Source organism: Cherax quadricarinatus, chromosome 58 (assembly GCF_038502225.1).
Source record: "Cherax quadricarinatus isolate ZL_2023a chromosome 58, ASM3850222v1, whole genome shotgun sequence".
NCBI classification, from domain to species: domain Eukaryota; kingdom Metazoa; phylum Arthropoda; class Malacostraca; order Decapoda; family Parastacidae; genus Cherax; species Cherax quadricarinatus.
The window spans coordinates 7,117,707-7,145,598 of record NC_091349.1 but is presented as its reverse complement, the minus strand read 5'-3'; the positions used below and the strand labels follow the sequence as shown (position 1 = coordinate 7,145,598).

General features: G+C 38.8%; 1 protein-coding gene across 2 annotated transcripts; it reads left to right on the top strand.

Annotated features, from left to right (window-relative positions):
• The first annotated feature begins 1,989 nt into the window (after positions 1-1,989).
• Positions 1,990-27,397, top strand: LOC128698010 (E3 ubiquitin ligase Rnf121). 2 transcript variants are annotated; one of them, XR_008408399.2, is made up of 8 exons: positions 1,990-2,136; positions 12,923-12,963; positions 15,315-15,456; positions 16,588-16,742; positions 21,617-21,845; positions 22,735-22,941; positions 25,043-25,800; positions 26,742-27,397. XR_008408399.2 is itself a non-coding variant. In XM_053790010.2 (7 exons), exons 1-7 carry the CDS (start codon positions 1,999-2,001, stop codon positions 25,190-25,192), a joined length of 1,062 nt encoding a protein of 353 aa, XP_053645985.1. In that variant the 5' UTR covers positions 1,990-1,998; the 3' UTR covers positions 25,193-27,397. The 2 variants fall into 2 exon arrangements, 1 of the variants encoding a protein (XP_053645985.1); XM_053790010.2 differs by having other exon boundaries at positions 25,043-27,397.
• The last annotated feature ends 495 nt before the right edge of the window (positions 27,398-27,892 follow it).

The window sequence follows — 27,892 nt, the reverse complement described above, 5'->3', positions numbered from 1 at the left end:
CCATGGAGGTAGAGTAAGGCTCCTCCATGGAGGTAGAGTAAGGCTCCTCCATGGAGGTAGAGTGAAGCTCCTCCATGGAGGTAGAGTAAGGCTCCTCCATGGAGGTAGAGTAAGGCTCCTCCATGGAGGTAGAGTAAGGCTCCTCCATGGAGGTAGAGTGAGGCTCCTTCATGGAGGTAGAGTAAGGCTCCTCCATGGAGGTAGAGTAAGTCTCCTCCATGAAGGTAGAGTAAGGCTCCTCCATGGAGGTAGAGTAAGGCTCCTCCATGGAGGTAGAGTGAGGCTCCTCCATGGAGGTAGAGTAAGGCTCCTCCATGGAGGTAGAGTGAGGCTCCTCCATGGAGGTAGAGTAAGGCTCCTCCATGGAGGTAGAGTGAGGCTCCTCCATGGAGGTAGAGTGAGGCTCCTCCATGGAGGTAGAGTGAGGCTCCTCCATGGAGGTAGAGTAAGTCTCCTCCATGGAGGTAGAGTGAGGCTCCTCCATGGAGGTAGAGTAAGTCTCCTCCATGGAGGTAGAGTGAGGCTCCTCCATGGAGGTAGAGTGAGGCTCCTCCATGGAGGTAGAGTGAGGCTCCTCCATGGAGGTAGAGTAAGTCTCCTCCATGGAGGTAGAGTGAGGCTCCTCCATGGAGGTAGAGTGAGGCTCCTCCATGGAGGTAGAGTAAGTCTCCTCCATGGAGGTAGAGTGAGGCTCCTCCATGGAGGTAGAGTAAGGCTCCTCCATGGAGGTAGAGTGAGGCTCCTCCATGGAGGTAGAGTAAGGCTCCTCCATGGAGGTAGAGTGAGGCTCCTCCATGGAGGTAGAGTAAGGCTCCTCCATGGAGGTAGAGTGAGGCTCCTCCATGGAGGGAGAGTGAGGCTCCTCCATGGAGGTAGAGTAAGTCTCCTCCATGGAGGTAGAGTGAGGCTCCTCCATGGAGGTAGAGTAAGTCTCCTCCATGGAGGTAGAGTAAAGCTCCTCCATGGAGGTAGAGTGAGGCTCCTCCATGGAGGTAGAGTGAGGCTCCTCCATGGAGGTAGAGTGAGGCTCCTCCATGGAGGTAGAGTAAGTCTCCTCCATGGAGGTAGAGTAAGGCTCCTCCATGGAGGTAGAGTGAGGCTCCTCCATGGAGGGAGAGTGAGGCTCCTCCATGGAGGTAGAGTGAGGGTTCTCCATGGAGGTAGAGTAAGGCTCCTAAGTGGAGGTAGTGAGGCTCCTCCATGGAGGTAGAGTAAGGCTCCTCCATGGAGGTAGAGTAAGGCTCCTCCATGGAGGTAGAGTGAGGCTCCTCCATGGAGGTAGAGTAAGGCTCCTCCATGGAGGTAGAGTAAGGCTCCTCCATGGAGGTAGAGTAAGGCTCCTCCATGGAGGTAGAGTGAGGCTCCTTCATGGAGGTAGAGTAAGGCTCCTCCATGGAGGTAGAGTAAGTCTCCTCCATGAAGGTAGAGTAAGGCTCCTCCATGGAGGTAGAGTAAGGCTCCTCCATGGAGGTAGAGTGAGGCTCCTTCATGGAGGTAGAGTAAGGCTCCTCCATGGAGGTAGAGTGTGGCTCCTCCATGGAGGTAGAGTAAGGCTCCTCCATGGAGGTAGAGTGAGGCTCCTCCATGGAGGTAGAGTGAGGCTCCTCCATGGAGGTAGAGTGAGGCTCCTCCATGGAGGTAGAGTGAGGCTCCTCCATGGAGGCAGAGTGAGGTTCCTCCTTGGAGGTAGTGAGGTTCCTCAATGGAGGTAGAGTGAGGTTCCTCCATGGAGGTAGTGAGGCTCTTCCATGGAGGTAGTGAGGCTCCTCCATGGAGGTAGAGTGAGGCTCCTCCATGGAGGTAGAGTGTGGCTCCTCCATGGAGGTAGAGTAAGGCTCCTCCATGGAGGTAGAGTGAGGCTCCTCCATGGAGGTAGAGTGAGGCTCCTCCATGGAGGTAGAGTGAGGCTCCTCCATGGAGGTAGAGTAAGGCTCCTCCATGGAGGTAGAGTAAGGCTCCTCCATGGAGGTAGTGAGGCTCCTCCACGCCTCACCCTCCATGCACCTCTCAGCTGTCTCTCTCACAACAATAAAAATGGCCGGACTGGATCACCACCACGGCCACCAGCACATACCTCGGGGCCACATTCCCAACCCCCTGGATGAAAAACTACTTAGAATCATCAGGGAAAACTTGGTGAGTGTCTTGTGTATGGAGTTTTGCAAAATGCGGCGTTTTCCAGCGTTTCCTTTACCATTTATTTTGAAGAGAATTGGTGGGTAGTTCAATGTTTCTACCTCAGAACGTTACCTGTTCTCTCCTTATGGTAGATGATTTGGCTTTATTTAAGCCGTTTGGAGGGAAAAATACTCTAAATAATGGGACAAATAGGTGGTTTCTTGTAATTGAGAAAGTTTTGTGTGAAATTTTAGAGTCGTTCACCCGCCAGCCTGTTATATAATCCTACGGGTTTAGCGCTCCCCATGACTATAATAATAATAATAATAATCACCCGCCAGCCGGATGATAGCTCTAAAAAAAAATTGGGCAAATATGTGAGAGAATGGCTGGGTTTGATGACTGAAGGTGGCTTAGCGCTTCTTCTTGATTATAATAATAATGATGACTGAAGTATTGAAGCTAATTTTTGGGAATATTTGGGAATGGGTTGGACAAGTGGGTGAATGTGAATGATCGATTTTGAGAACCTGCTTTGTATGGGCCAGTAGGCCTGCTGCAGTGTTCCTCCATTCTTATGTTCTTGAGACTATAGGTTAGGTTAAATAGACCTAAAAAATGTATATTTAACGACCGAGATGGGATGTTTAGGCAAGTCTTTTAGCTCCATTTCCTCGCAAGTCAAGAGCCTCCAGTGGCAATAAGTCACTTTGAGTTTTTTGGATTATTCTAGGTAATTTACGCTATGTATCATAACTGTACTTATGTATACCTGTGCCTAATTAAACTTAATTACTTGGAAGTTACGTGAGTGTTGTGGGTAGCATCCTGGGGAAGGACCTCAGAAGAACCCCAATGGAAGTAAGCCACATTAATTGACCTTGTTGGGTTATCTTGGGTAACTGTGTTAATAATTCAAATAAAGTCATATACTTAATGCACTTATGTGTCCATGACGTGTGTTCACAAGACCATTATAATTTTTCTCGAAAATCTGGCTTATTTTCAATGGGAGCCGTCTCATCCTCTTCTCCAGGATGAAACCCACTGCTGTCAACTTACATCATGTACCAATCTAGTGCTAGGTGAACACACAACAGGTGTAGGGAAACATACCAGGCCGTGGGCCTGGTAGGCAATGCTTTCACCTCGCATACTTGAGTGTCCGTGGTTTTATCCCCCAGCAAGGGTGGAAACATTGGGTGTGTTTCCTTACACCTGTTGTCCTGTATGCCTAGCAAGTGAAGAGGTACCTGGATGTTAGTTGATTGGTGTGGGTCACATTCTGGGAGATAAGATTGAAGGACCCCAATGGAAATAAGACAAGGTCCCTTGATGATACACTGCCTCTCTTGGATTATCCTGGGTGGCTAACCCTCCTGGGTTAAAAATCTGAACAAAATTTTATCTTTTCTCTTATGGTAACTAACTGGCTTTTGGCAGTTAAACCATCAGTCACTGTGTGCTTTATTTCCGGGTCAGAACCTGTCAACATTAGTACGTCAGTAAGTTTATTTAGGCACAGGTACACATAAGTACAATCATCATACATAGTATAAATTACCTAGGATAACCCAAAAAAGTTAGACAATGTGACTTATTTTTATTGGGGCCCTTGACTTTTTCCATTACACAGTATAATTACCACTAGTAATATCCATAACAGGAAAGTCTCTGTCAGTGTTTTCGTCCTAATATTAATGTGAGTGTCATTATTACACATTAGGTTGGGTTACATTTGCTTCAATTAGGGCACATTGGGTTTTTTATTTGCACAAATAAAAACTACCTTAAATGCTCAACTACATCTTGAAGTGATTTAGCTCAAAACATAATGCTGAAGTTCGACCTGGGAATGAAGTACATATTCACCTTTTCTATTATGAAAAAAATGTGGTTTATTTCTTCTTTCCCAGGATGCATTCTGCACCATGTCTCAATTTATTGCAAGATGAACAGGAATCAGGTGTAAGGAAACATGCCCAACATTTTCAGTGATCTTGGATTTAAGCCAGAGTCCTTTAGTTGTGAACTGAAAGCACTACCATTTGAGCTACAATAACTATCCAGCTGTTTAGGTAGTTAACCCTTAAACTGTCCAAACAGATCTACGTTCACATGCGTAGTGCTCCAAAAGTAGATCTACATTTTTTAACATATTTTCAAATATAGCAAAAAAAAAATGTAGATCAAAGTTTTTTTTTTACACGTTTTCAAATGTAAAAAAAGAAAAAGAAGCGCTACTTTTTTTACATACTTTCAAATGTTGAAAAAAACATAGATCTACGTTTGGACAGTTTAAGGGTTAAACCAACAGCTGGTTTTATATATATATATATATATATATATATATATATATATATATATATATATATATATATATATATATATATATATATATATATATATATATATATATATATATATATATATATATATATATATATATATATATATATATATATATATATATATATATATATATTATATATATTATATATTATATATATATATATATATATATATATATATATATATACATACATACATACATACATACATACATATATTCTTTCTTTCAACACACCGGTCGTATCCCACCGAGGCAGGGTGGCCCAAAAGGAAAAACGAAAGTTTCTCCTTTTACATTTAGTAATATAAACAGGAGAAGGGGTTACTAGCCCCTTGCTCCTGGCATTTTAGTCGCCTCTTACAACATGCATGGCTTACGGAGGAAGAATTCTGATCCACTTCCCCATGGAGATAAGAGGAAATAGACAAGAACAAGAACTAGAAAGAAAATAGAAGAAAACCCAGAGGGGTGTGTATATATATGCTTGTACATGTATATGCAGTGTGACCTAAGTGTAAGTAGAAGTAGCAAGACATACCTGAAATCTTGCATGTTTATGAAACAGAAAAAAGGACACCAGCAATCCTACCATCATGTAAAACAATTACAGGCTTTCGTTTTACACTCACATACATATATACATACATATATACATATTTTTTTTTTTCAACAAACCGGCCGTATCCCACAGAGGCAGGGTGGCCCAAAAAGAAAAAGGGAAAGCTTCTCTTTTTAAATTTAGTAATTTTTATATACACATGTATATATATACAGTGGACCCCTGCTTAATGATCACCTCCCAATGCGACCAATTATGTAAGTGTATTTATGTAAGAGCGTTTGTACGTGTATGTTTGGGGGTCTGAAATGGACTAATATACTTCACAATATTCCTTATGGGAACAAATTCGGTCAGTACTGGCACCTGAACATACTTCTGGAATGAAAAAAATATTGTTAACCGGGGGTCCACTGTACATGTATATTTTTTTTTTCAACGAGTTGGTCATCTCCCACCAAGGCAGTGTGACCCAAAAAGAAAGAAAAAATCCCAAAAAAGAAAAAATACTTTCATCATTCAACACTTTCACCTCACTCATACATAATCACTGTCTTTGCAGAGGTGCTCAGATATGACAGTTTAGAAGTCCTTCCAAACTGTCAATATCCCAAACCCCTCCTTTAAAGTGCAGGCATTGTACTTTCCCATTTCCAGGACTCAAGTCCAGCTAACCTGTTTCTCTAAATCCCTTCACTAAATATTACCCTGCTTACATTCCAACAGCTTGTCAGGTCCCAAAAACCATTCGTCTTCATTCACTCCTATCTAACATGCTCACACACACTTGCTGGAAGTCCAAGCCCCTCACCCACAAAACCTCCTTTACCCCCTCCCTACAACCTTTTCGAGGACGACCCCTACCCCTCCTTCCTTCCCCTACAGATTTATACGCTGTCCAAGTCATTCTACTTTGGTCCATTCTCTCTGAATGACCAAACCACCTCAACAACCCCTCTTCAGCCCTCTTACTAATACTTTTAGTGACTCCACACCTCCTAATTTCCACACTCCGAATTTTCTGCATAATATTTACACCACACATTGCCCTTAGACAGGACATCTCCACTGCCTCCTCACTGCAGCATTTACAACCCCAGCTTCACACCCATATAAGAGTGTTGGTACCACTATACTTTCATACATTCCCTTCTTTGCCTCCATGGATAACATTTTTTTGTCTCCACAGATACCTCAATGCACCACTCATCTTTTTTACTTCATCAGTTCTATGGTTAACCTCATCCTTCATAAATTCATCCTCTGACAAGTCATCTCCCAAATATCTGAAAACATTCACTTCCTCCATACTCTCTCTCTCCAATGTGATATCCCATTTTTCTTTAAATTGTTTGATACCCTCATCACCTTACTCTTATCTATGTTCACTTTCAACTTTCTACCTTTACACACCCTCCCAAACTCGTCCAGTAACCTTTGCATCTTTTCTTTAGAATCTCCCATAAGCACAGTATCATCACCAAAAAGTAACTGTCAGCTCCCATTTTGTACTTGATTCCCCATAATTCAATCCCACCCCTCTCCCCAACACCCTAGCATTTACTTCTTTTACAAACCCATCTATAAATGTATTAAACAACCATGGTGACATTACATACACATCACTGTCTAAGACCTAGTTTTACCGGGAAGTAGTCTCCCTCTCTTCTACATGCCCTAACCTGAGCCTCACTATTGTCATAAATACTCTTTATAGCATTTAGTAACTTACTACCTATTCCATACACTTGCAACATCTGCCACATTGCTCCCCTATCCACTCTATCATATGCCTTTTCTAAATCCATAAATGCAATGAAAACATCCCTACCTTTATCTAAATACTGTTCACATATATGCTTCAATGTAAACACTTGATCTACACATCCCCTACCCACTCTAAAGCCTCCTTGCTCATCTGCAATCCTACTCTGTCTTACCTCTAATTCTTTCAATAATAACCCTACTGTACACTTTACCTGGTATACTCAGTAAACTTATTCCCCTATAATTTTTACAATCTCTCTTGTCCCCCTTCCCTCTATATAAAGGAACTATACACACACACTGCCAATCCCTAGGTACCTTCCCCTCTTTCATACATTTATTAAACAAAAATACCAACCACTCTTAACACAATATCTTCCCCCCTGCTTTTAACATTTCTGTCATAATCCCGTAAGTTCCAGCTGCTTTACCCCCTTTCATTCTTCGTAATGCCTCACGCATGTCCCCCACACTCACATCCTGCTCTTCTTCACTCCAAAAAGATGTTATACCTCCCTGACCAGTGCATGAAATTACCACCTCCCTTTCTTTATCGACATTTAAAAGTTCCTCAAAATATTCCCGCCATCTACCCAATACCTCCAGCTCCCCATCTACTAACTCCCCTACTCTGTTTTTAACTGACAAATCCATTCATTCCCTAGGCTTTCTTAACTTGTTTATCTCCAAAATTTTTTCTTATTTTCAGCAAAATTTCTTAACAGTGCCTCTCCCACTCTTTCATCTGCTCTCCTTTTGCACTCTCTTCACTTTTCTTTTACTCTCCATATACATTTATGCTTTATCAATAACCAGAAGAGGTTACATAAATGTAGTGTGACAAGTATTGTCTTACCTTCATGACATTTCAGTATTTGGATCTTCAACAGCAAACTTTAATTTGTAATATCAAAATAATAACAATCTCTGTTAAGTAATTTCTAATTCTTTGAAAACAAAAATGAGTGATTATCTACATTCTAGTTTTTGAACAAATTTTGTCATCATACATGTGTACAGTAAACTCTCATTAAAATGGGCTTTTTAAATACAGTGGACCCCCGGTTAACGATATTTTTTCACTCCAGAAGTATGTTCAGGTGCCAGTACTGACCGAATTTGTTCCCATAAGGAATATTGTGAAGTAGATTAGTCCATTTCAGACCCCCAAACATACACGTACAAACGCACTTACATAATTACACTTACATAATTGGTCGCATTCGGAGGTAATCGTTATGCGGGGGTCCACTGTAATGGGAAAGATTCTTTGGGCAAATTTTAGGTCTATACCAATACCATCAAAATTTACTGATACCCACTAATAATGATACTTTGGCACACCCCTATTAGACTGCTTTTAACTATCATATTTTCAGTATTTATTGCAATATAACTATAAGTTGTGTTTACTTCCATACTGAACGTAATTTATAGTTATACAGTAAAGGGCATAATTTTTTTTTTTTTAACATTCTAATTTAATGGACACTCGGACAATCCTCCCTATTTGTCCATTATATCATGGATTTACTGTACTATACAGTATACTGTACAGTAGGGATCCCCAACTAGTGGCTCTACAGCAACACAATTAACATCCTCTAAGTCTTGTGTAAAAAAAAAAATACTGACTTGGGACACTGAATAACTTCCACTGGCTTCACTTGATTTTTAAACTACAGCCTTTCCTCACTTAACGACAGAGTTTCGTTCCTAAGACCACATCAGTAAATGAATTCGTCGCTAAGTGAGGAGCATACTATCATGGTAGTGGGTTTGTGTCAACCATTTTTTATATTGTTTTACTGTCACCTTTGCACCATTTATAACATTTTTAGTATACAGTGGAACCCCGAGTTTCGGCCACCCTGAGTATCGGCCGCTTCGAGTATCGACCTCTTTTTTCGGCCAAATTTTGTCCTGAGTTTCGCCCGTTGCCCTGAGTTCCAGCTGATGTACCAGATCTGTCCATCTGCCCACGCTTGCACCCCCCCCCACGCAGGCGTCGTGAGCGATTCTAGCATTGTTTATCCTTGAGTGAACATTACGCTGTGTGCTCATCCTGCCATCCAGCCAGCCAGCCAGGAAGCCAGCCAGGCAGCCATCCAGCCAGCCAGGCAGCCATCCAGCCAGCCAGCCAATGCTTCTTCATTAATTGTGACTGTGAAATAAGCCACCATGGGCCCTGTGGTAAAGAAAGTGAGGAACACCATAGCAGTGAAGACGGAGATAGTAGAAAAATATGAGAGTGGCGTACGTGTGGGGGAGCTTGCCAGGATGTACGGCAAAAATAAATCAACTATGACTTCTATCCTGGTGAAGAGAAAAGAATTCAAGGAAGCTGATGTTGCAAAAGGTGTTGACATGTTAGCCAAAAATAGATCACAAACGGTTGAAAAGTTGTTGGTGGTGTGGATCAACAGTAAACAGATAGTGGGTGATAGTGTTTCAAAAGTCGATCATTTGTGAGAAGGCAAAGCACTTGCATGCTGATCTTATAAAGAAAATGCCTGGAGTCAGTGCTGATTTTAGTGAATTTAAGGCCAGCAGAGGCTGGTTAGACAGATTTAAGAAACATAGGAGCATACACAGTGTTGTAAGGCATGGTGAGGCAGCCAGTTCAGACAAACAGGCAGCTGAAAAATTTGTGCATGAATTTAAAGGGTACGTAGAGACTGAAAAATTAAAACCCCAAGTGTTCAGTTGTGACGAAACAGGCCTGTTTTGGAAGAAAATGCCAAAGAGGACCTACATTACTCAGTAGGAAAAGACACTGCCAGGACACAAGCCTACGAAAGACAGGCTAACTCTTATTCTGTGCTATCGCTAGTGGGGATTTTAAAGTGAAGCCTTTACTAGTGTATCACTCAGAAAATCCCAGAGTATTCAAGAAAAACAATGTCATCAAGAATAAATTGTGTGTCTTGTGGAAAGCAAATAATAAGGCCTCAGTCACGAAGCAAATTTTCAAAGAGTGGGTCCATGAAGTGTTTGGCCCCAGTGTGAAAAAATACCTCCTGGAAAATAATTTGCAACTCATGTGCCTCCTGGTGCCTCCAAACTTGGAAGACCTATTGTCTAGGGACTTCAGCTTTATAACAGTGAAGTTCTTGCCTCCTAACACCACCCCTCTCTTCCAGCCTATGGACCAGCAGGTCATTTCTAACTTCAAAAAACTCTACACCAAAGCAATGTTTGAAAGGTGCTTTGAAGTGACCTCAGACACTCAGCTGACCCTAAGAGATTTCTGGAGGAAGCACTTCAGTATCCTCCATTGTGTATGGCTTGGGAGGGAGTTGCTTTCAGGACTTTGAACTCTGCTTGGAGACAATTGTGGCTACAATGTGTCGTCCAGAGGGATTTTGAAGGGTTTGAGGCTGACCCTGACCCTGCCGACCCTCTGCCTGCTGTGGACTATTGTGGCATTGGGCAAGTCCATGCAGTTGGAGGTGAGTGGCGAGGATGTGGAAGAGTTGGTGGGGGACCACAGGGAAGAGCTAACCACTACAGAGCTGCAAGAGCTTCATCTGGAACAGCAACAGGCCACAGCTGAGGAACTTGCTTTAGAGGAGGAGGAAGAGGGAGTGAAGGAGGTGCCTTCTTCATTGATTAAGGAGATTTGTGCAAAGTTTTGTCAAGAAGTACCACCCTGAGCAAGCTGAAACAAACCATCTCTGCAACAAGTTCAGTGACAGAACTATGTCAAATTTTAGGGAAACCTTAAAGATATGCCAGAAACAGAGCACTCTTCACAGTTATTTTGTGTGACAGGGGTCCAGTGACTCTCAAGCTGGTCCTAGTGCCATTAACCCTTTCAGGGTCCAGAGGCCAAATTTCAAAGTGTGCACCAGGGTCCAAGAATTTTCAAAAACAATTTTTTTGGTTATTTTTTCTTATGAAATGGTAGAGAATCTTTTTCTGAAGGTAATAAAACAAAAAGTACGAAATTTGATGGAAAATTTACGAAATTAAGCTCTCGCGAATTTTGATGTGTCAGCGATATTTACGAATCGGCGAATTTGCCGACTTTGACTCCCATTTTAGGCCAATTACATTATTCCAGTTGACCAAATTCTTAGCTATTTCGATTGAGCACAAGAAATCGCCGAGTCAACTGTTTCAACTACAAAATAAAGTGATCGGAAATTGGTAATTTGGCCAATTTAATACAAAGTTCAAAATATTCCAGTTTCAAAATAGGGTCTAGAATAAACAATGTAGGTATTCCTGGCACTAAACTAACATTTCCTCTGTTCATTAGTTACGTTTTGAGGCTTTACAAATGAATTCCATTTTTATTTTTTATTCGCATAATGAATTTTTATTCAAACCAAAAAATAGAAGATTTACTGTTATGCAATATTGTAATAATTGTATAAATATCATCACCACATTTGTGAATGTATATTAGACCCACCAGCAAGCGTGTATTAGACGTGTGAGGTAGTTTGTTTACTCTTGAACATCAGCAAAAATTTAACATTTCCACTACTTTGAGCTCAGTTTCAAGCCATTTCCAGTGCTAAAACCAATCAAAATCATCTTTATTTCTGTAATATGTCTTCCATTCTATCAAGTGAGACCAAGAAATCGCAAATACAACTATAAAAAACATACGAAAAAACACTGCAAAGTCGCTGTTTTAATCGAAAATCACGGTCTCAGTTTTTTTCTCTCATTATACACTGTGTGCTGCAGGATTTGTTTTATGTGGTGCACACATACCACATAGATGTATTCTCTCATATCTAGGCCCAAATTTACCACTCACAGCTTATCAGAGTGAGATGAGCTCATGGCGTAGATCTCCGGTTTGGACCCTGAATGTAAAGCCATAGATCTATGGCACGGACCCTGAAAGGGTTAAAAGACATAGAACAGAAGTAACCCCAGAAAAGGACTTGGTACCAAACGTCTTTATGGAAGGGGATTCCCCTTCCAAACAATAAGTCCTCCCTATGTTCCAGATGTCAGCAAGTCTCTTCAATAAAGGTAAGTAAATGTTATTTTAAATGTTTATTTAAATTTTAACTTATATATTGTATAATAGTACTAGTACATATATGTACGTATTTATCTGTGTTGTGTGTATGTAAAACTATAGTTATTCTTTAAAAAAAAATGTATTTTTGTAGGTCTGGAATGGATTAATTTTATTTACATAATTTCTTATGGGAAATATTGCTTCACCTTGTGACTGTTTCGAGTTTAGGCCTAGCTCCTGGAACGGATTATGGTCGAAACTCGAAGTTCCACTGTACAGTGGTACCTCGAGTTACGAACTTAATTCGTTCCAGAAAGCTGTTCGAGTGCCGATACCAAACAAATATGTTCCCATAAAGAATAATGCAAATTAGATTAGTCCATTTCAGACCCCCAAAAATACACTTACAAAAGCACTTACAAAAATACACTTACATAATTGTTCGAGTTGGGAGCTGTTCGAAACTCGAGGTACCACTGTAATTTTAAATGTTTATAGAGTAGTGTACTGTATATTGTAATACATATACAGAGTAGTTTTTCTTCTTCTCTTTTTTAGTAAATGTCTACAGGAGAAGGGGTTACTAGCCCATTGCTCCCGGCATTTTAGTCGCCTCATACGACACTCACTCTCCATTCACTCCTATCAGACACGCTCACGCGTGTTTGATAGGAGTGAATGGAGACAAATGGTTTTTAATACTTGACGTGCTGTTGGAGTGTGAGCAAAGTAACATTTATGAAGGGGTTCAGGGAAACCGGCAGGCCGGACTTGAGTCCTGGAGATGGGAAGTACAGTGCCTGCACTCTGAAGGAGGGGTGTTAATGTTGCAGTTTAAAAACTGAAGTGTAAAGCACCCTTCTGGCAAGACAGCGATGGAGTGAATGATGGTGAAAGTTTTTCTTTTTCGGGCCACCCTGCCTTGGTGGGAATCGGCCAGTGTGATAAAAAAAAAAATAGAGTAGAGGAAATCAGCTCTAATACACATTACTTAGGTTTGCATACTGGTCAGAGAGCCTGTCGTAAGTCTGAGTCATTGGTAAATGAGTGAGGAGAGGCTGTATACATTGCATAACCTATTTTTCAAATCATAACCTAAACCAGAGTTATATTTACAGTTCTATTTTCTCTCTTTCAGACAGACCAGGAGTTGCATTTATCTGAAGAAGAAAGATGGAGGTAAGAACATTGGTAGAAATTATTTTTAATTTCACTGGTAAAAGTTGTCTATAGGTTATAGCTACCAGTTATGTACGAGGCTCTTGTTATTCTTTACTAGCTAATTTTTTAAGCTTGTTACTAGAGCTTCATTATATATGAAACTTGGGTTGTAAATGCTGCAGCTAGGAGGCAGTTGGAGATGTCCTGTCTAAGGGCAATGTGTGGTGTAAATATTATGCAGAGAATTCGAAGTGTGGAAATTAGGAGAAGGTGTGGAGTTAATAAAAGTATTAGTCAAGAGGGCTGAAGAGGGGTTGTTGAGGTGGTTTGGTCATTTAGAGAGAATGGATCAAAGTAGAAAGACATGGAGAGCGTTTAAATCTGTAGGGGAAGGAAGGCGGGGTAGGGGTCGTCCTCAAAGAGGTTGGAGGGAGAGGGTAAAGGTGGTTTTGTGGGCTAGGGGCTCGGACTCCCAGCAAGCGTGCATGAGTGTGTTAGATAGGAGTGAATGGAGACAAATGGTTTTTGGGACTGACGAGCTGTCGGAGTGTGAGCAGGGTAATATTTAGTGAAGGGATTCAGGGAAACCGGTTATTTTTATATAGCCAGACTTGAGTTCTGGAAATGGGAAGTACAATGCCTGCACTTTAAAGGAAGGGTTTGGGATATTGGCATTTTGGAGGGATATGTTGTATATCTTTATAGTACATATATGCTTCTAAACTGTTGTATCTGGTCACCTCTGCAAAAACAGTGATTATGTATGAGTGAGGTGACAGTGTTTAATGATGATGAAAGTACAGTGGACCCCCGCATAACGATTACCTCCGAATGCGACCAATTATGTAAGTGTATTTATGTAAGTGCGTTTGTACTTGTATGTTTGGGGGTCTGAAATGGACTAATCTACTTCACAATATTCCTTATGGGAACAAATTCGGTCAGTACTGGTACCTGAACATACTTCTGGAGTGAAAAAATATCGTTAACCGGGGGTCCACTGTATTTTCTTATCGAGTCCCCCTTCCTCGGGAGGGGGACCCAAAAAGAGACGGTTGACATGTTGAAAAAAAAAAATACACCTGTGTGTGTGTGTGTGTGTTATATACATATATACATACATACATCCTCTCCCCACTTAACGACGGAGATAGGGACCTAAGACCCCGTTGCTAAACGAGGAGCATGCTATAATGGTTGTGGATTTGTGTCCGCCATCTTTGATATTGTTTTAATGTCACCTTTACACCATTTATAACATTTCTGGTATATTTTTGAATGTTTATATAGCAGTGTACTGTATATTGTAATAAACAGAATTGAGGAAATCAGCTCTAATATACATTATTTAGTTATAAATACCGGTCAGAGCTTGTCGTAAGTTCGAGGCATCAGTAAATGAGCATGTCACTAAGTGAGGAGGGACTGTACAGTTTAACCTCGGTTTTTACATGCTCCAGTTATTGGACGTTTTGGTTTTCAGACCATTTTTTGTGTGAAATTTTGCTTCGGGTCTCGAACTTTGCTTCAGTTATAAAAATAAAAAATTCTACTACGAAAAACTTTCATATTTATTCTACTCGTATGTAATATAAACTTTTTTACAATGTTCTTGAGGATACACAGGTATTATGGGCACAAAATATTCATTATGTTTATCCTATCATTACCAGTTAAAGTCAGACAATGTGACTTCTTGTCATTGGGGTCCATGAATAATAGTTATCGCTGTATTAGATTTTTTTTTTTTTTTTTTTTTACAAAAGTTGAAGTGTAGTGCTATGATTTAGATTTATTAATTGGGTCCCTGCTGGAGGTGGGGGAATGGCCTTGATCCTGGTGAAGGGTTCTTGACCCATCGAATTGTTATTGGATTCGAGAGATTTTCTGCAAGGGTAGAAAAACTCGGGAAACCAGTCAGAAGTATATCACAGGTAACACTCCCCTTCCATAGATAAGACCTGATTACTTCCCATTCCACAGGTGCTGTATGGCCTCTACTGGTTTAGTCCTTCCTCACAGGGGTTGTTCCCCAGTACGGGTGGAAACATTGGAATGTGTTTCCTAAAGACACCTGCTGTCCATGTTCACCAATCAGTAAAATAGGTACCTGGGTGTTAGTCAACTAGAGTGGGTTGCATCCTGGGGACAACATTTACCTAATTTGCCTGAAATGCTCTACACAAGAAGGGGCTCTCTCTATATATATATAGTAGTATGTCATTGATGTCATCTAGGGCTGTATACCTTGTACTTATAGAAATAAATATTATTAACAGTCTTAAGAAGAATAAGTGTTGTAGGATTTTGTATTGTTTTGTTTCGCTTGCAACATTTTGTATCTTTGGCTAATATGATTTTACCGGTAGATTAGAACACCTACGGCTACATGAGAAACATAAGGGCCACGATGAGATGCACGCAGAAATGGTCCTCATCTTAATGGTGGTCACTATTATAGCACAAATTGGACTCGTGGCCTGGAAAAAAAATCACTACAAATCATATCAGGTGGGAGAAAGCTTCATTAACATTTGTCTGTATTATAATTTGCAGTTCTGTCACTCTTGTGTAAGAATTGTCCTGTTTTGGCTCATCTGCAAAAAAAGAAAAAAAAAAGCATATTGTGGGAGTAAAGAATTGTTGGAAGGAATGGTTGACAGTGTTGTGTTAAACAGCTGTATAAATATTTTAATGTCAGTATATACAGTACTACTGCTACAATCAAAAGTAAGTGCTGAACCCATAAGGGTCATACAGTGCAATGTATAAGGTAATTTAAGGAAAAACTATGGCATTCCTTGAATTGTTTTATTGGAGGTATATATTTCACAACACACTCACAATTTCAAGAGGAAACCTTAGACAGCGTTTTGGTCTGATCTAGATTATTACTGTATAAGGTTGTAACTTGATGACAGTCCAAGATGGACTGAAATCTCACCTAGTCTTTTCTTAAAGTTTTTAATTACTGTGAATATTTCCAGTTATTTTCATATAGCCGGACTTGAGTCCTGGAAATGGGAAGTACAATGTCTGCACTTTAAAGGAGGAGTTTGGGATATTGGCAGTTTGGAGGGATATGTTGTGTATCTTTATACGTATATGCTTCTAAACTGTTGTATTCTGAGCACCTCTGCAAAAACAGTGATTATGTGTGAGTGTGGTGAAAGTGTTGAATGATGATGAAAGCATTTTCTTTTTGGGGATTTTCTTTCTTTTTTGGGTCACCCTGCCTCGGTGGGAGACGGCCGACTTGTTGAAAAAAAAAAAAAATCCAGTTGCTTCATTATGACTGTAATTCTCTTATGGTATACTGTATTTTATAGCGTCGAAGATGCTATTTTTATTTTTTTCCAGAATAAGTCGAATATTTTCCCAGCATCTTGGAGGCTGAAGTACCAAAATTTAGCCAATCAGAATGGGGGGAGGGGGGAATCTTTGACACCGGAGCATCTTGTTTGCCGTAGAATACGGTAGATGACCATTAGTTCACTAGAATAACATGATTCGAACTGATCTGAAATTATCAGCCTTTTGCGCTAATCACTGCACCATGGTGGGCAAGTAACTTTAGACCTCCATTAAATTGTTCCATTTGCTCGTTTTCAATTTTCAGCTCATAATCATTACTCTTTGCAGCTAGTGAGCATGATAGGTGTTTGGGTAATTCCCTTCATCTTATGCCTGCATAACCACTGGTGGCGTTTCATCTTCATCTGGCTGCTTTTCTCTTCCATCACCATTATTGTCGTAAAGAAAGCACTCGAGAGACCACTAGAACAAACTACACCCAGGTGAGTTACGTGTTTTTATTTTTCTGCACGTTAACGTATGCCTTTTATGCAATAATCGTGAATGAGCAATAAAAAAATGCAAAATAACCACAGGGGGAGTTGAATAAAAGCTCCTGATGTGTTGCAATCAACACATCAGGAGCTTGCAGTGCTGCAGAAATAGAGTAGTAAATCCAAGCAAATTCGTTCAGTGGAACCACTCTCCAGATTCTGGGGAATCATTTCCATGAATGAATCTGCCTGGATTTCCTACTGTGTTTCTGCAACATTGCAAGCTTCTGATGATGTGTTGATTATGATACAAAAGGCCTAGAGCTATCATTCAATTCCCTATTGTTATTTTCCATGTGTGCCTTTTATTCTTTTCAAAATTAGGTATGCAGTGTTGGATAACATACATCAAGTTTGGTAGACATGTTGTAATTAAGTGGGTTGTTGTTAGTTCAGTACTTCATAGGAGCTGCCATGATGCTAGTGAATGGTGTCTGATCCCTTTCTCATGAATGGACAGTGGAACACTGCACAGTTGGCTCAGTCTAGACTGGAAATGTTTGAATGTTCAAGGGAGGTTCCTTGATGTTGGGTCTTTTCAAGAAATTGGACCTGATCTAGCTTTTCCTAGATTGAACCTGATTGCCTTGCATTCCACCAGGCATTATGATGCCTATAGGTTCAGTGCTTCCCCCTTCCCTTTGAATGTAATAATAATAATGAGTTCAGAGTATCTGACTGAAATTCACAAGTAACTATAAGAGCAAGTTTCAATGAAAAATTTGTAAGACAAAAATTGCTGTTAAAATCCATAAAAAGGTTGTAGCTGATATCTTTGTAATGTGTATGTACAGCATGTAATTCATATGTTAGGTAAGGTTTAAAGACTTTTTTTTTTCAACAAGTCGGCGGTCTCCCACTGAGGCAGGGTGACCCAAAAAGAAAGAAAAAATCCCCAAAAAGAAAATACTTTCATCATCATTCAACACTTTCACCTCATGCAAACATAATCACTGTCTTTGCAGAGGCGCTCAGATACGACAGTTTAGAGGTCCCTCCAAACTGTCAATATCCCAGACCTCTCCTTTAAAGTGCAGGCATTGTACTTCCCATTTTTAGGACTCAAGTCTGGCTAAATCTGTAATAACCAGTTTCCCTGAATCCCTTCACTAAATATTACTCTGCTCACATTCCAACAGCTTGTCAAGTCCAAAAAACCATTTGTCTCCATTTACTCCTATCTCACATGCTTGCTGAAAGTCCAAGCCCCTCGCCCACAAAACCACCTTTACCCTCTCCCTCCAACCTTTTCGAGGATGACCCCTACCCCTCCTTCCTTTCCCTACAGATTTATATGCTCTCCAAGTCATTCTACTTTGATCCATTCTCTCTAAATGACCAAACCACCTCAACAACCCCTCTTCAGCCTTCTGACTAATACTTTTAGTAACTCCACACCTTCTAATTTCCACACACTGAATTCTCTGCATAATATTTACACCACACATTGCCCTTAGGACATCTTCCCTCCTCTGGCCACCTCCTCGCTGCAGCATTTACAACCCAAGCTTCACACCCATATAAGAGTGTTGATACCACTATACTTTCATACATTCCCCTCTTTGCCTCCATAGATAACGTTTTTTTGTCTCCACAGATACGTCAACACACCACTCACCTTTTTTCCTTCATCAATTCTATGGTTAACCTCATCCTTCATAAGCCCATCTGCTGACAAGTCAACTCTCAAATATCTGAAAACATTCACTTCTTCCATACTCCCTCTCTCCAATGTGATATCCAGTTTTTCTTTATTTAAATTATATGATACTCATTTATCACACACACTGGTAATTACCACTGTACATGTGCTTTACCAAGCACTAGCATGTACACAGTGCTTTTGGCTATAAATATTGCCATAATTGTACCTTGCAATTGCTATTAAACTCTTTTCGGTAATTTTGCCATTTTACTGGGTGGACTTAACAGGTTTATTGCCTTATAATTCGTACACTTTTATGTTACCTTTTGTGCCTTATACAAAGGAAGTAAGCACACACACTGTCGGTCCTTAAGTACCTTTCCTTCTTTCGTATATGTATTGAACAAATACAACAACCACTCCAGAACCATATACTCACCTGCTTTTAACATCTCAGCTTTAATCCTGTCTGTCCCAGCTGCTGTACCCCTTTTGATTCTACCCACTGCCTAGTGCATTTTCCTCACATCTTCCTACAAGCTGTTATTCCTTCTTGCCCATTCTTATTCCACTTCCCCATGGATATGAAAGGAAAAGCAATGAGAACAAGAACTATTAATATAAAATCAAAGAAAACTCATCTGAGTGTGTATATATAAACGTGTACATGTATGTGCAGTGTGACCTAAGTATAAGTAACAAGACGTACCTGAAATCTTGCATGTTTTTGAGACAGAAAAAAGACACCATCAATCCTTCCATCATGTAAAACAATTACAGGCTTTCGTTTTACACTCACTTGGCAGGACAGTAGTATCTCCCTGGGTGGTTGCTGTCTACCAGCCTACTACCTATATATGTATATATCTTTCTTCTTTCAACGTACGAGCCGTATCCCACTGAGGTGGGGTGGCCCAAAAGAAAAAACGAAAGTTTCTCCTTTTAAATTTGGTAATATATACAGAAGGGTTTACTAGCCCCTTGCTCCTGGCATTTTAGTCGCCTCTTATGACACGCATAACTTACGGAGGAAGAATTCTGTTCCACTTCCCCATGGAGGAGATATATATATACAAGTCTCCCTCAATATTCGCGAGGGTTAGGAGATCAAGAGCCTCGCGAATGTTTGGTGCCCCAATATATTGTAGGGAATTATAATAAAATAATGTATGTATGTACATGTATATATGTACATGCTCCTCCCACTCATATATTTGTCCAATCTCTTTTTGAAGCTACCCAAGGTCCTATCAAAGCTAAAACCTTGGGTAGCTTCACATTTAGGTTGGATAAATACATAAGTGAGAGGGGGTTGGATTTGAGTGGGATTTGCATGTGAGTAAATAGAATTCTCAAAGCTTATTGCTTGGGTATCATTTATTCTGTTAGTGGGTTGGATTTGTGACGGACCTGAATAGTATGGGCCACGAGGCCTATTGCAGTGTTCCTCCTTTGTTATGTTATTAATGCATGAAATTACTGCCTTTCGGACATCATCAACATTTAACAGCTCCTCAAAATGTTTTCTCCATCTTTCCAATACTGTACTTCTAACTTCCCATCTAACATTCCACTTCTGTCTGCTCTGCAGGCTTTCTCAACTTATTAATCTCTCATCAAAATTTGCTGATAAAGACTTGCCTATTTTCTCATTCACTTTCCTTATGCGCTGCCTCACCGCTCTTATTACCTCTCATTTCCTCCCCATTCACTCTGCCTTTCGTATATCATTTTTACATTGCAAGAGCCTCGCATGTGCTAACTTTCTCACCATCCTCTTTATCTTATTCCACCTATCATTCCTCTTTCCACCAACACCTACCCTCCTAAACTCATGAACTTCTGCTGTTCACTATAGTGCTGCAGTTTTAAATCTTCCTCATACCTCTTCATCTCCATTAGCTGTATTCTTGTCTACCTTTCTTCTAGTAGTAGTTGATATTTCTGTAAGTATTAACTGCATAACCCTTATCAGTTTAGTGCTTTCTTTGATTGTAATAATTAAGTATTAAATTTACCAGTGATTATAGTGATTTTATATTGAAAACAATGTGGAGGTATTTAAAAAGTTAAAGGGATACACATGAAGTGTGAGGGGTGATGTCAGGATACATGCGATTTGTTTCTTTTCCTCCTGATAACTACATGAACCTTGTTTTAGTGTCTTGCATATAATGCTTCTTCCATCAAGTTTACAGCTGATTGGTAATCCAACTCTTTGCTTCTTTTCCATGATGTGCATGTCCATTGCTCGGCTACAAGCTTTTCTTTTTTTTGTGTATTGCAAGCCTAAGCACGGTGGCATGTACATTCACTGCTTTTTGTACAATGATTCTAAGTCTGGGTGACAGATGGCAGTACCTACTGGCCTGGCCTTCCTTTTACCCTGTGAATCATTTGAGCCCTGTGTGGGAGATTGGTTAAAAATATAGTCAAGTAGTTTGGATACTCATTTTATCACTCACTAGTATTTATGTACTTTAACATACACTATCATATACACAAGGCTTATCCCTATAAATACTTTATTTACAAAATGATACTTTGTCGTCTGTTCAATGAGTGAAATACACTCAAATACCAATAAGTGAAAGGTGTCATTTGCATTGTCCCATTACATTATACCCTGGAACACACTCCTGATAGTGGCTTTGAGAGCCAGACAATTTTAAGTTCAACCAAGGACTCTTTGGATCAAGAGCCCTTCACTGATGTCAAGGTGCCTATCTTGAAGGGATAAATGGATACTGGATTTTATTGAATAAATATACACAAGACTTTTTGAAAAATGAAGGCTTAAGAAAGAATGTAGTTTTATTTGGAGACAGGAGAGGTTTGGTGTGAAAATGTTGTGATTACTCTTTGTCTACTTGTATAAAAAAGGTTGAGAACAAAAAGTTTTGGTAAGTATTTGAAAATATAAATGTGACCTTAGATTTCTTTACATGGCAGAAATGAACAATATCATACTTGTTACCCTGAAAGATAATCAGTAAAGAATATGAGAGAATTTAGGTATTAAAGTGCTGAATCTAAGTATGTTTATTACTAAGTCTGTTTCTGTATGAAGCTGCATCCTTTTTTTATTTTTTACTTTGGATGCATTGATAATCATTTATCCATTACTGATAGTAAATTACATTTCTTTGCTATTAATAATGTTGCTTTGTTATTGCAGACAAGTATATAAATGGTTTCTTCTCATCTACAAGATCTGCTGTGGCCTCGGAGTGGTGGGTTACGTGATCATAATGATAACTATGATGGGTTTTAACTTCCTGTTTGGAGTCAAGCCCAATGTGTGGATGGACAGTGGACTTCTATTTATTTTCTATGGACTGTATTACGGGGTTCTTGGGCGAGATATTGCTGAAGTGTGTGCAGACAAGATGGCTTCCCATGTTGGGGTTAGTGCGCTGATATTGTAATCTTTTAATACTAACAGTTTTGCTTTCTCCAGTCTTGATTTTTGTTTTCCTTAAGGAAACGGCCCAGACATTATGATTCAGAGCAAGACTTCAAGAATTTGCTGAGCAATCCCACCTTGCAGGTGGGTGCCTTTATTCAGGTGAAGGGTTCCTAATCAAAGATATTGGAGTGATGTTTCCCTTCCATGGATCAGACTGGATTACCTACCATTCCCAAGGCACTGTATGGCATTTATATGTTTAATGCTTCTCCACGATTAATATAATTCATGTGCTAGTTTGTCTATCGCAAATGTTAAGCAGTCACCACCTGTCGAAAAATATCTGGAAAAATTGAGGACTTCTTTAGCAATCATAAAAAGAAAATCAAGAAAGAAAAGATAGGTGAAAATAATAGATAAAATAATTGCTATAAGAAATGAGTAGCTATGTTTTTTCACATTTGTCATTTCCACTAAGGCGGGGTAACAAGGAAATTCATTCACCATCACTCATTTAGTGCATAGACATCACAATTTAGATTATCCACCTATCCATGTGAGTGCAGGCACTGTACTTCCACTTCCAAAACTCAAATCCAGCTAACTGGTTTTCCTGAATCCTTTCATAAGTATTACCTTGCTATCACTCAGTGTTAACTTCCTAAAACTACTGGTCTCCACTGTGATCCTGCTGGATCCTCAAGATCCTACTACTAAAAATATCCTTTTCTCCAGTCTTTTCTAGGACTTCCCTACACTATCCATCTCCTTTGAAATTATAAACCACCTTGGTAAACCTATCCTGCTTTTATAAAAAAAAAATACTTTAATTAGCAAGAAATCTTTAGCATAGGAGAGCAGACGTAGTAATGTACCTTTATTTTCAGTATTATACTCCACATGGCATGCCTACTCGCACTCTTGAACCTGGAGTGTGTGCTGTGTGTGGTAATCCACAGTTAGTCCCAGAGGGTGAGGAGGGCATCATTGAAAACACTTATCGCCTGTCTTGCGGTCATACCTTCCATGAGTTTTGTATTCGAGGCTGGTGCATTGTTGGCAAGAAACAGACTTGCCCATACTGTAAAGAAAAGGTAAGATATAATTATATTTACATTGTCGCAGAGGTAGCACTATTCACTCTAAACTTATTTGTGTTGCCTGCAATAGTTTTACTATAGTAAATCATTAGTTTAATGGATTAGAGCTTAGTGGATGGCTGGTATTGACAATTATGGGGGATAAAGCTGAAATTGTTTTGCCATTATTCTAACAACAGAAATAATGTAACCCCCAGATTTTGTCTTGTATTTCCACAATACATTAAGTCAAGGGTTTACACTATAAAGAATTTAGCCAGTATTTATTTTAAATTTGCTTGACAAATTTCTAAACACTCAGTAAAATTTTTGTTTAGTAATACAGTAAGCATATAAATGTGCACGTCTGTAAGTGCACCTTCAGCAGACTTTTGTCTTTGCCATACTGCCAAAGACAAAAAATTAGATAAATTGTGATTCATGCTTAATGACTGGCCTGGGACCTCAGTAGACTTAAATCCAATAGGGAACATTTTGAAGCTTATTAACCCTTTCAGGCCGTACTAGTACGGCTTACGCACCAGGGTTTTTGACGTACTAGTACGGCTAAATTCTAGTGCCCTCAAATCTAGTGAGAGAAAGCTGGTAGGCCTGCATATGAAAGAATGGGTCTATGTGGTCAGTATAAAAAAAAAAATCCTGCAGCACACAGTGCTTAATGAGAAAAAAAAAACTTTGACCGTGTTTTTGGATTAAAACAGCGACTTTGCACTGTATTTTCGTATGGTATTTATTGTTATATTCTGGTTTTCCTGGTCTCATTCTATAGAATGGAAGACATATTGCAGAAATTGAGATGATTTTGACTGATTTTACAATGAAAAGTACCTTGAAATTGAGCTCAAAGTAGCAGAAATGTTCGATTTTTACCAAAGTTCAAAAGTAAACAAATCATGCTAAGCGTCCAATACACATCAACTGGTGAGTCTAATATTCTTTCACAAGTGCGCCGATATTATTTATACCATTTCTTACACTAATGCAGTAGTCTGCATAACAGTAAATCTTCTATTTTTTGTGAGAATAAAAGTTCAAAGTGGAAAGCAAAAGAATGTCAGAGGGGTGTTGGGACATGACTAATGAACAGAGGAAATGTCATTTTAGTGCGAGGAATGTCTTTCTTGTTTATTCTGGACCCTATTTGAAAATTGCTAAATTCTGACCACTGTATTGGATAGTTAAAATCGATAAATGGGTGGTTTCTTGCACTCATTCGATAGAAAAAATGGAGTTCTAGCGAAATATTCATGATTTTTGTCAACTAGTACAGTGGAATTGGCCAAAAATAGGGCTCAAAGTGGGCAAAATCGCTGATGCGTAAACATCATCGAGACTGCTAACTTCACGAGAGCATAATTCCGTAAGTTTTCCATCAAATTTCATACTTTTGGTGTCATTATGATCGGGAAAAGATTATCTTTTCATACGAAAAAATAATTTTTATTTTTGAAATTTGGGCAACCCTGAGAACAAGTTTCTGAGAGGGCCTGTCGACCCTGAAAGGGTTAAGTATAAGCTTCATGGCATGGATGTGCCCTGTAACTCCAAAATATTGAGTGCCATTAAATATGGAGAGGGTATTGACTTCTGTCCTCCATAAGGTGGCCTTATCAGTGATCAGGAGACCTGAGGAGTGCATCAAGAGGAAGGGTAAGCCTGTGAAATACTAGTTTAGGTGAGGAACATGTACATATTTCAACATTAAATATTTAAAACAATAGGCTGTGGTAAGCAGTCTCATTTTCTGCGTAATCTGTATGTGCGTGCATATTTATGATGCCTACTGTACAGTACTGTAATTATATGAAGCAAGTTTACCTATTTAAACTTTCTTCCTATGTAATATTAAGTACTGATAAACTCTGATTACAATTATTACCTACAAACAAACCCACATGGAGAAAAAACAATAGATAACTTTAAAGAAGGCTGAAGGAATGAATACTGGTATTGTATATTTTGTTATCACACTGAGGACTTCATCAGTCTGATGGTCTTTGTTTACAACCCATGTTCTTTTACCATCTCTTATTTCCTCTGTGGACTTATTTGTAGTGCAATTTAATAACTTTTTTAATCATGATTTTTCTTATAGGTGGATCTCAAGAAAATGTTTTGCAACCCATGGGAAAAGCCTCATGTATTTTATGGGCAGTTACTAGACTGGATCAGATTGTTAGTGGCATGGCAGCCAGCGATTATTTTCCTCGTTCAAGGCATTAACAACTATCTTGGCCTCCAATAAAGGTTGTCAACATAGATCTCTAGTCATGTTAATATATTTTCCTTTGTCAAGACAAAATATTGCTGTTGAACTGAAACAATATTATGTATTTATTATTTGAAACTAGTGTAAGCTAGAAGTGGATTATCTCAGAGTGCTATATTCTGTTGAGGCAACAAGATGGTTGATATATTTTCTTCCTTTATTGTACAGAAAACATTGATGTGACATGCTAGAAAAAAAAAAGTGTGTGGCTTAGCGCTTCTTTTTTGATTATAATAATAATAGAAAAAATGTGCTAACTCCATTCCGGTCATTGAGCCCTGAATTTGGCATAAATTTTTAATATAATGTTTTAAATTGAAAAAGACTTCCTCTTTTAAAGCTTTTTTTGCAGCATGCATATATGTAAAAATAGTACTCATGGCAGCAAAAACATGAATATCATGTTCTACAATGTGTGTGACATTTTATACAAGATGCATAGTTTTCCATAAATAAGCCTTAATAGGCTTTTTACTTTTTTTTTTCTGTACTGCACTATGGAGTATGGACAAGGTCTTCCATCATCAAGAAGTTGGGTCTTTGGCCAGTCATGAATAGTGAATGAGGAAGGTTTGAATATCATGGTAAGGATAAAGTGCCTCATTCTGCTCTTTGAGTTTTGTGAATTTTGTCAATCTGTGTGCATTACTTGATTCATAAATCAACTGCCCATACTGTATACAGAGAAGTGAGGATATGTGCAGACAGGAAGGAGCAAGGCTCTAAATCTGTTATATTTTTAAATGGCTAATTTGCTTAGCTGTTGTAAGGTAACTCAAGAAATCACAGTAAGCATTGCAGTTTCACTTTAAACTGCATCACCCCAGTTGAATGTGCTGCATTGCTGTTGCAATTAAATTTTATGATTGTTATTTAACAAGAATTTTGCATTGTTTTCTTTGCTTTTATTTATTAAGAAATTATATATTTGATTTAATTAACATCAAAATATATAAAAGATTAAGTTACTTTTGTTACCTCCTCAAAATTAGTGTAGGTCTACTAAGCTAAGGAGCCTTAATTTTTTTTTTTTCATAAAGTAAAAAAAAAAATTGAAAATTGTTTCACAGAAATCGTATAACAGGAACAATCAGTGCGCGGAAGGAATTTGAATATTTTCTGTGTACATGTTATCATAATAGTATATAAGCCTAGAATACAAAAATGTAGTAAACTGGCACTAATTTTTCCATGGTCTTTGTATGCCTTGATTTTCAGTAAGGTCATGTATAAGGATAGACAAATTTGTAATCAGTAAGAATAAAACATGATTTTTGCCACACCTGAGGTGCTTAACAGGAAAAAATGTGCATTTGTAAAGAATTGAGAAAAAATCTTCAACTACACAGTATATATGTCAAATTCCTTATGTATAGATGCAATACTTTTTAATTTAGATGCTCTTATCTCATGAATTTTTTTTTTATTTTTTAGTCAATAAAATGTATGTGAAGATTAGTGGTAAATGACTGATGTTAAAATGTGGTTTCCTCAACCTTAAGATAATTGAAAATTGAATTTACAGAGCTGAAGTACATACAAGTGTTTCCATGGATCACAATGACATACTTCCAACAATAGTGAAGGTGAGGCACATTACAGAATGAGTTTTTATTGGGATGTTTTTTTTTATCTTTGACAACATTCCCAATAAAATTATTACTACAATGATGTGGGGAACACTGAATCCCTTTGGGGGGGGAATGGTCATGCAGCTGTCTTGGCAGAATTATCAAAAGGAAACTCTAAACCTCGTCTCGGTAGACGCTCATTCTGCGACATGTCTTAGCTTCAGGGATTTTTGTAATCTTGGACATGCTGTTTCACATACAGGATTCCTAAATAGGTTTATAACTATATACCTTTGAGCTATTACACTAATAGTATTTGTGCTTAAATATTTTTCTAATTTCATGTTTTGTCTCCTATATTTTTGTAGATATGCTGGATGAATTTTTTATATAATTTTTTTAGGGTCAAAAATGCACATCATAATACTTGATCTCTTTTCAGTCATTTATGTTGTTTAATGACTTTGTCAAAGATTTTTCTCCTTATTTATGTATGTTATGGTCAGTGTTAGTTAATAGATTTTTCATTTTGTGTAGACCTCTACCTAAGTTTCATTTTGTGTTACCCATGATTAATATCTATGTAATTAATTAAAATTAATTCACAATATTCATGCATTATCCTTTCAATGTTGTCTCCTCAAGGAATCAATGGGAAAATTCATTTTTTTTTTTTAAGCCTGTTTGTAATGTGAGATATCAGAATCATGGGTTAATTTGTAAATGCTCTGTGCATAGTCGGTAATTTAAATAACACACCTGTGAGTACGATGGTAAGTTTCAAGCTTAGTGTGGTCTGTCATGGTGGGCAATTAAAAATGAATACATATGTGAGCAAGTTTAATATATGCAGAAAAGTTCTGAAACAGTTCCTGACAGGTGTATGCATGGTTCATTTTTGTATGACTAAGCTTTTTGCCTTTTTCCCCCCTCTGTAATGAAGCTGGGCCACCTTTACGTGGTGGAGGGGATTCTGTGGACTGCTTGGCTGACCACTCTCTCAAGCACAGTCCATGGACGAAGAGCCTAGTGTTTTTATTTAAATGGAGAGAATATTTCCCCTTCAAAAATTTTGTGACTGACACCACAACAGGTTTACTCCTTT

What these genes read in the sequence shown, in the direction of transcription:
- LOC128698010 (XM_053790010.2), top strand. Translation starts at nt 1,999, where the DNA reads ATGCACCTCTCAGCTGTCTCTCTCACAACAATAAAAATGGCCGGACTG. An exon ending in GAATCATCAGGGAAAACTTG is followed by an intron (nt 2,137 to 12,922) that starts GTGAGTGTCTTG and finishes TCTCTCTTTCAG; the next exon opens with ACAGACCAGGAGTTGCATTT. An exon ending in ATCACTACAAATCATATCAG is followed by an intron (nt 15,457 to 16,587) that starts GTGGGAGAAAGC and finishes TACTCTTTGCAG; the next exon opens with CTAGTGAGCATGATAGGTGT.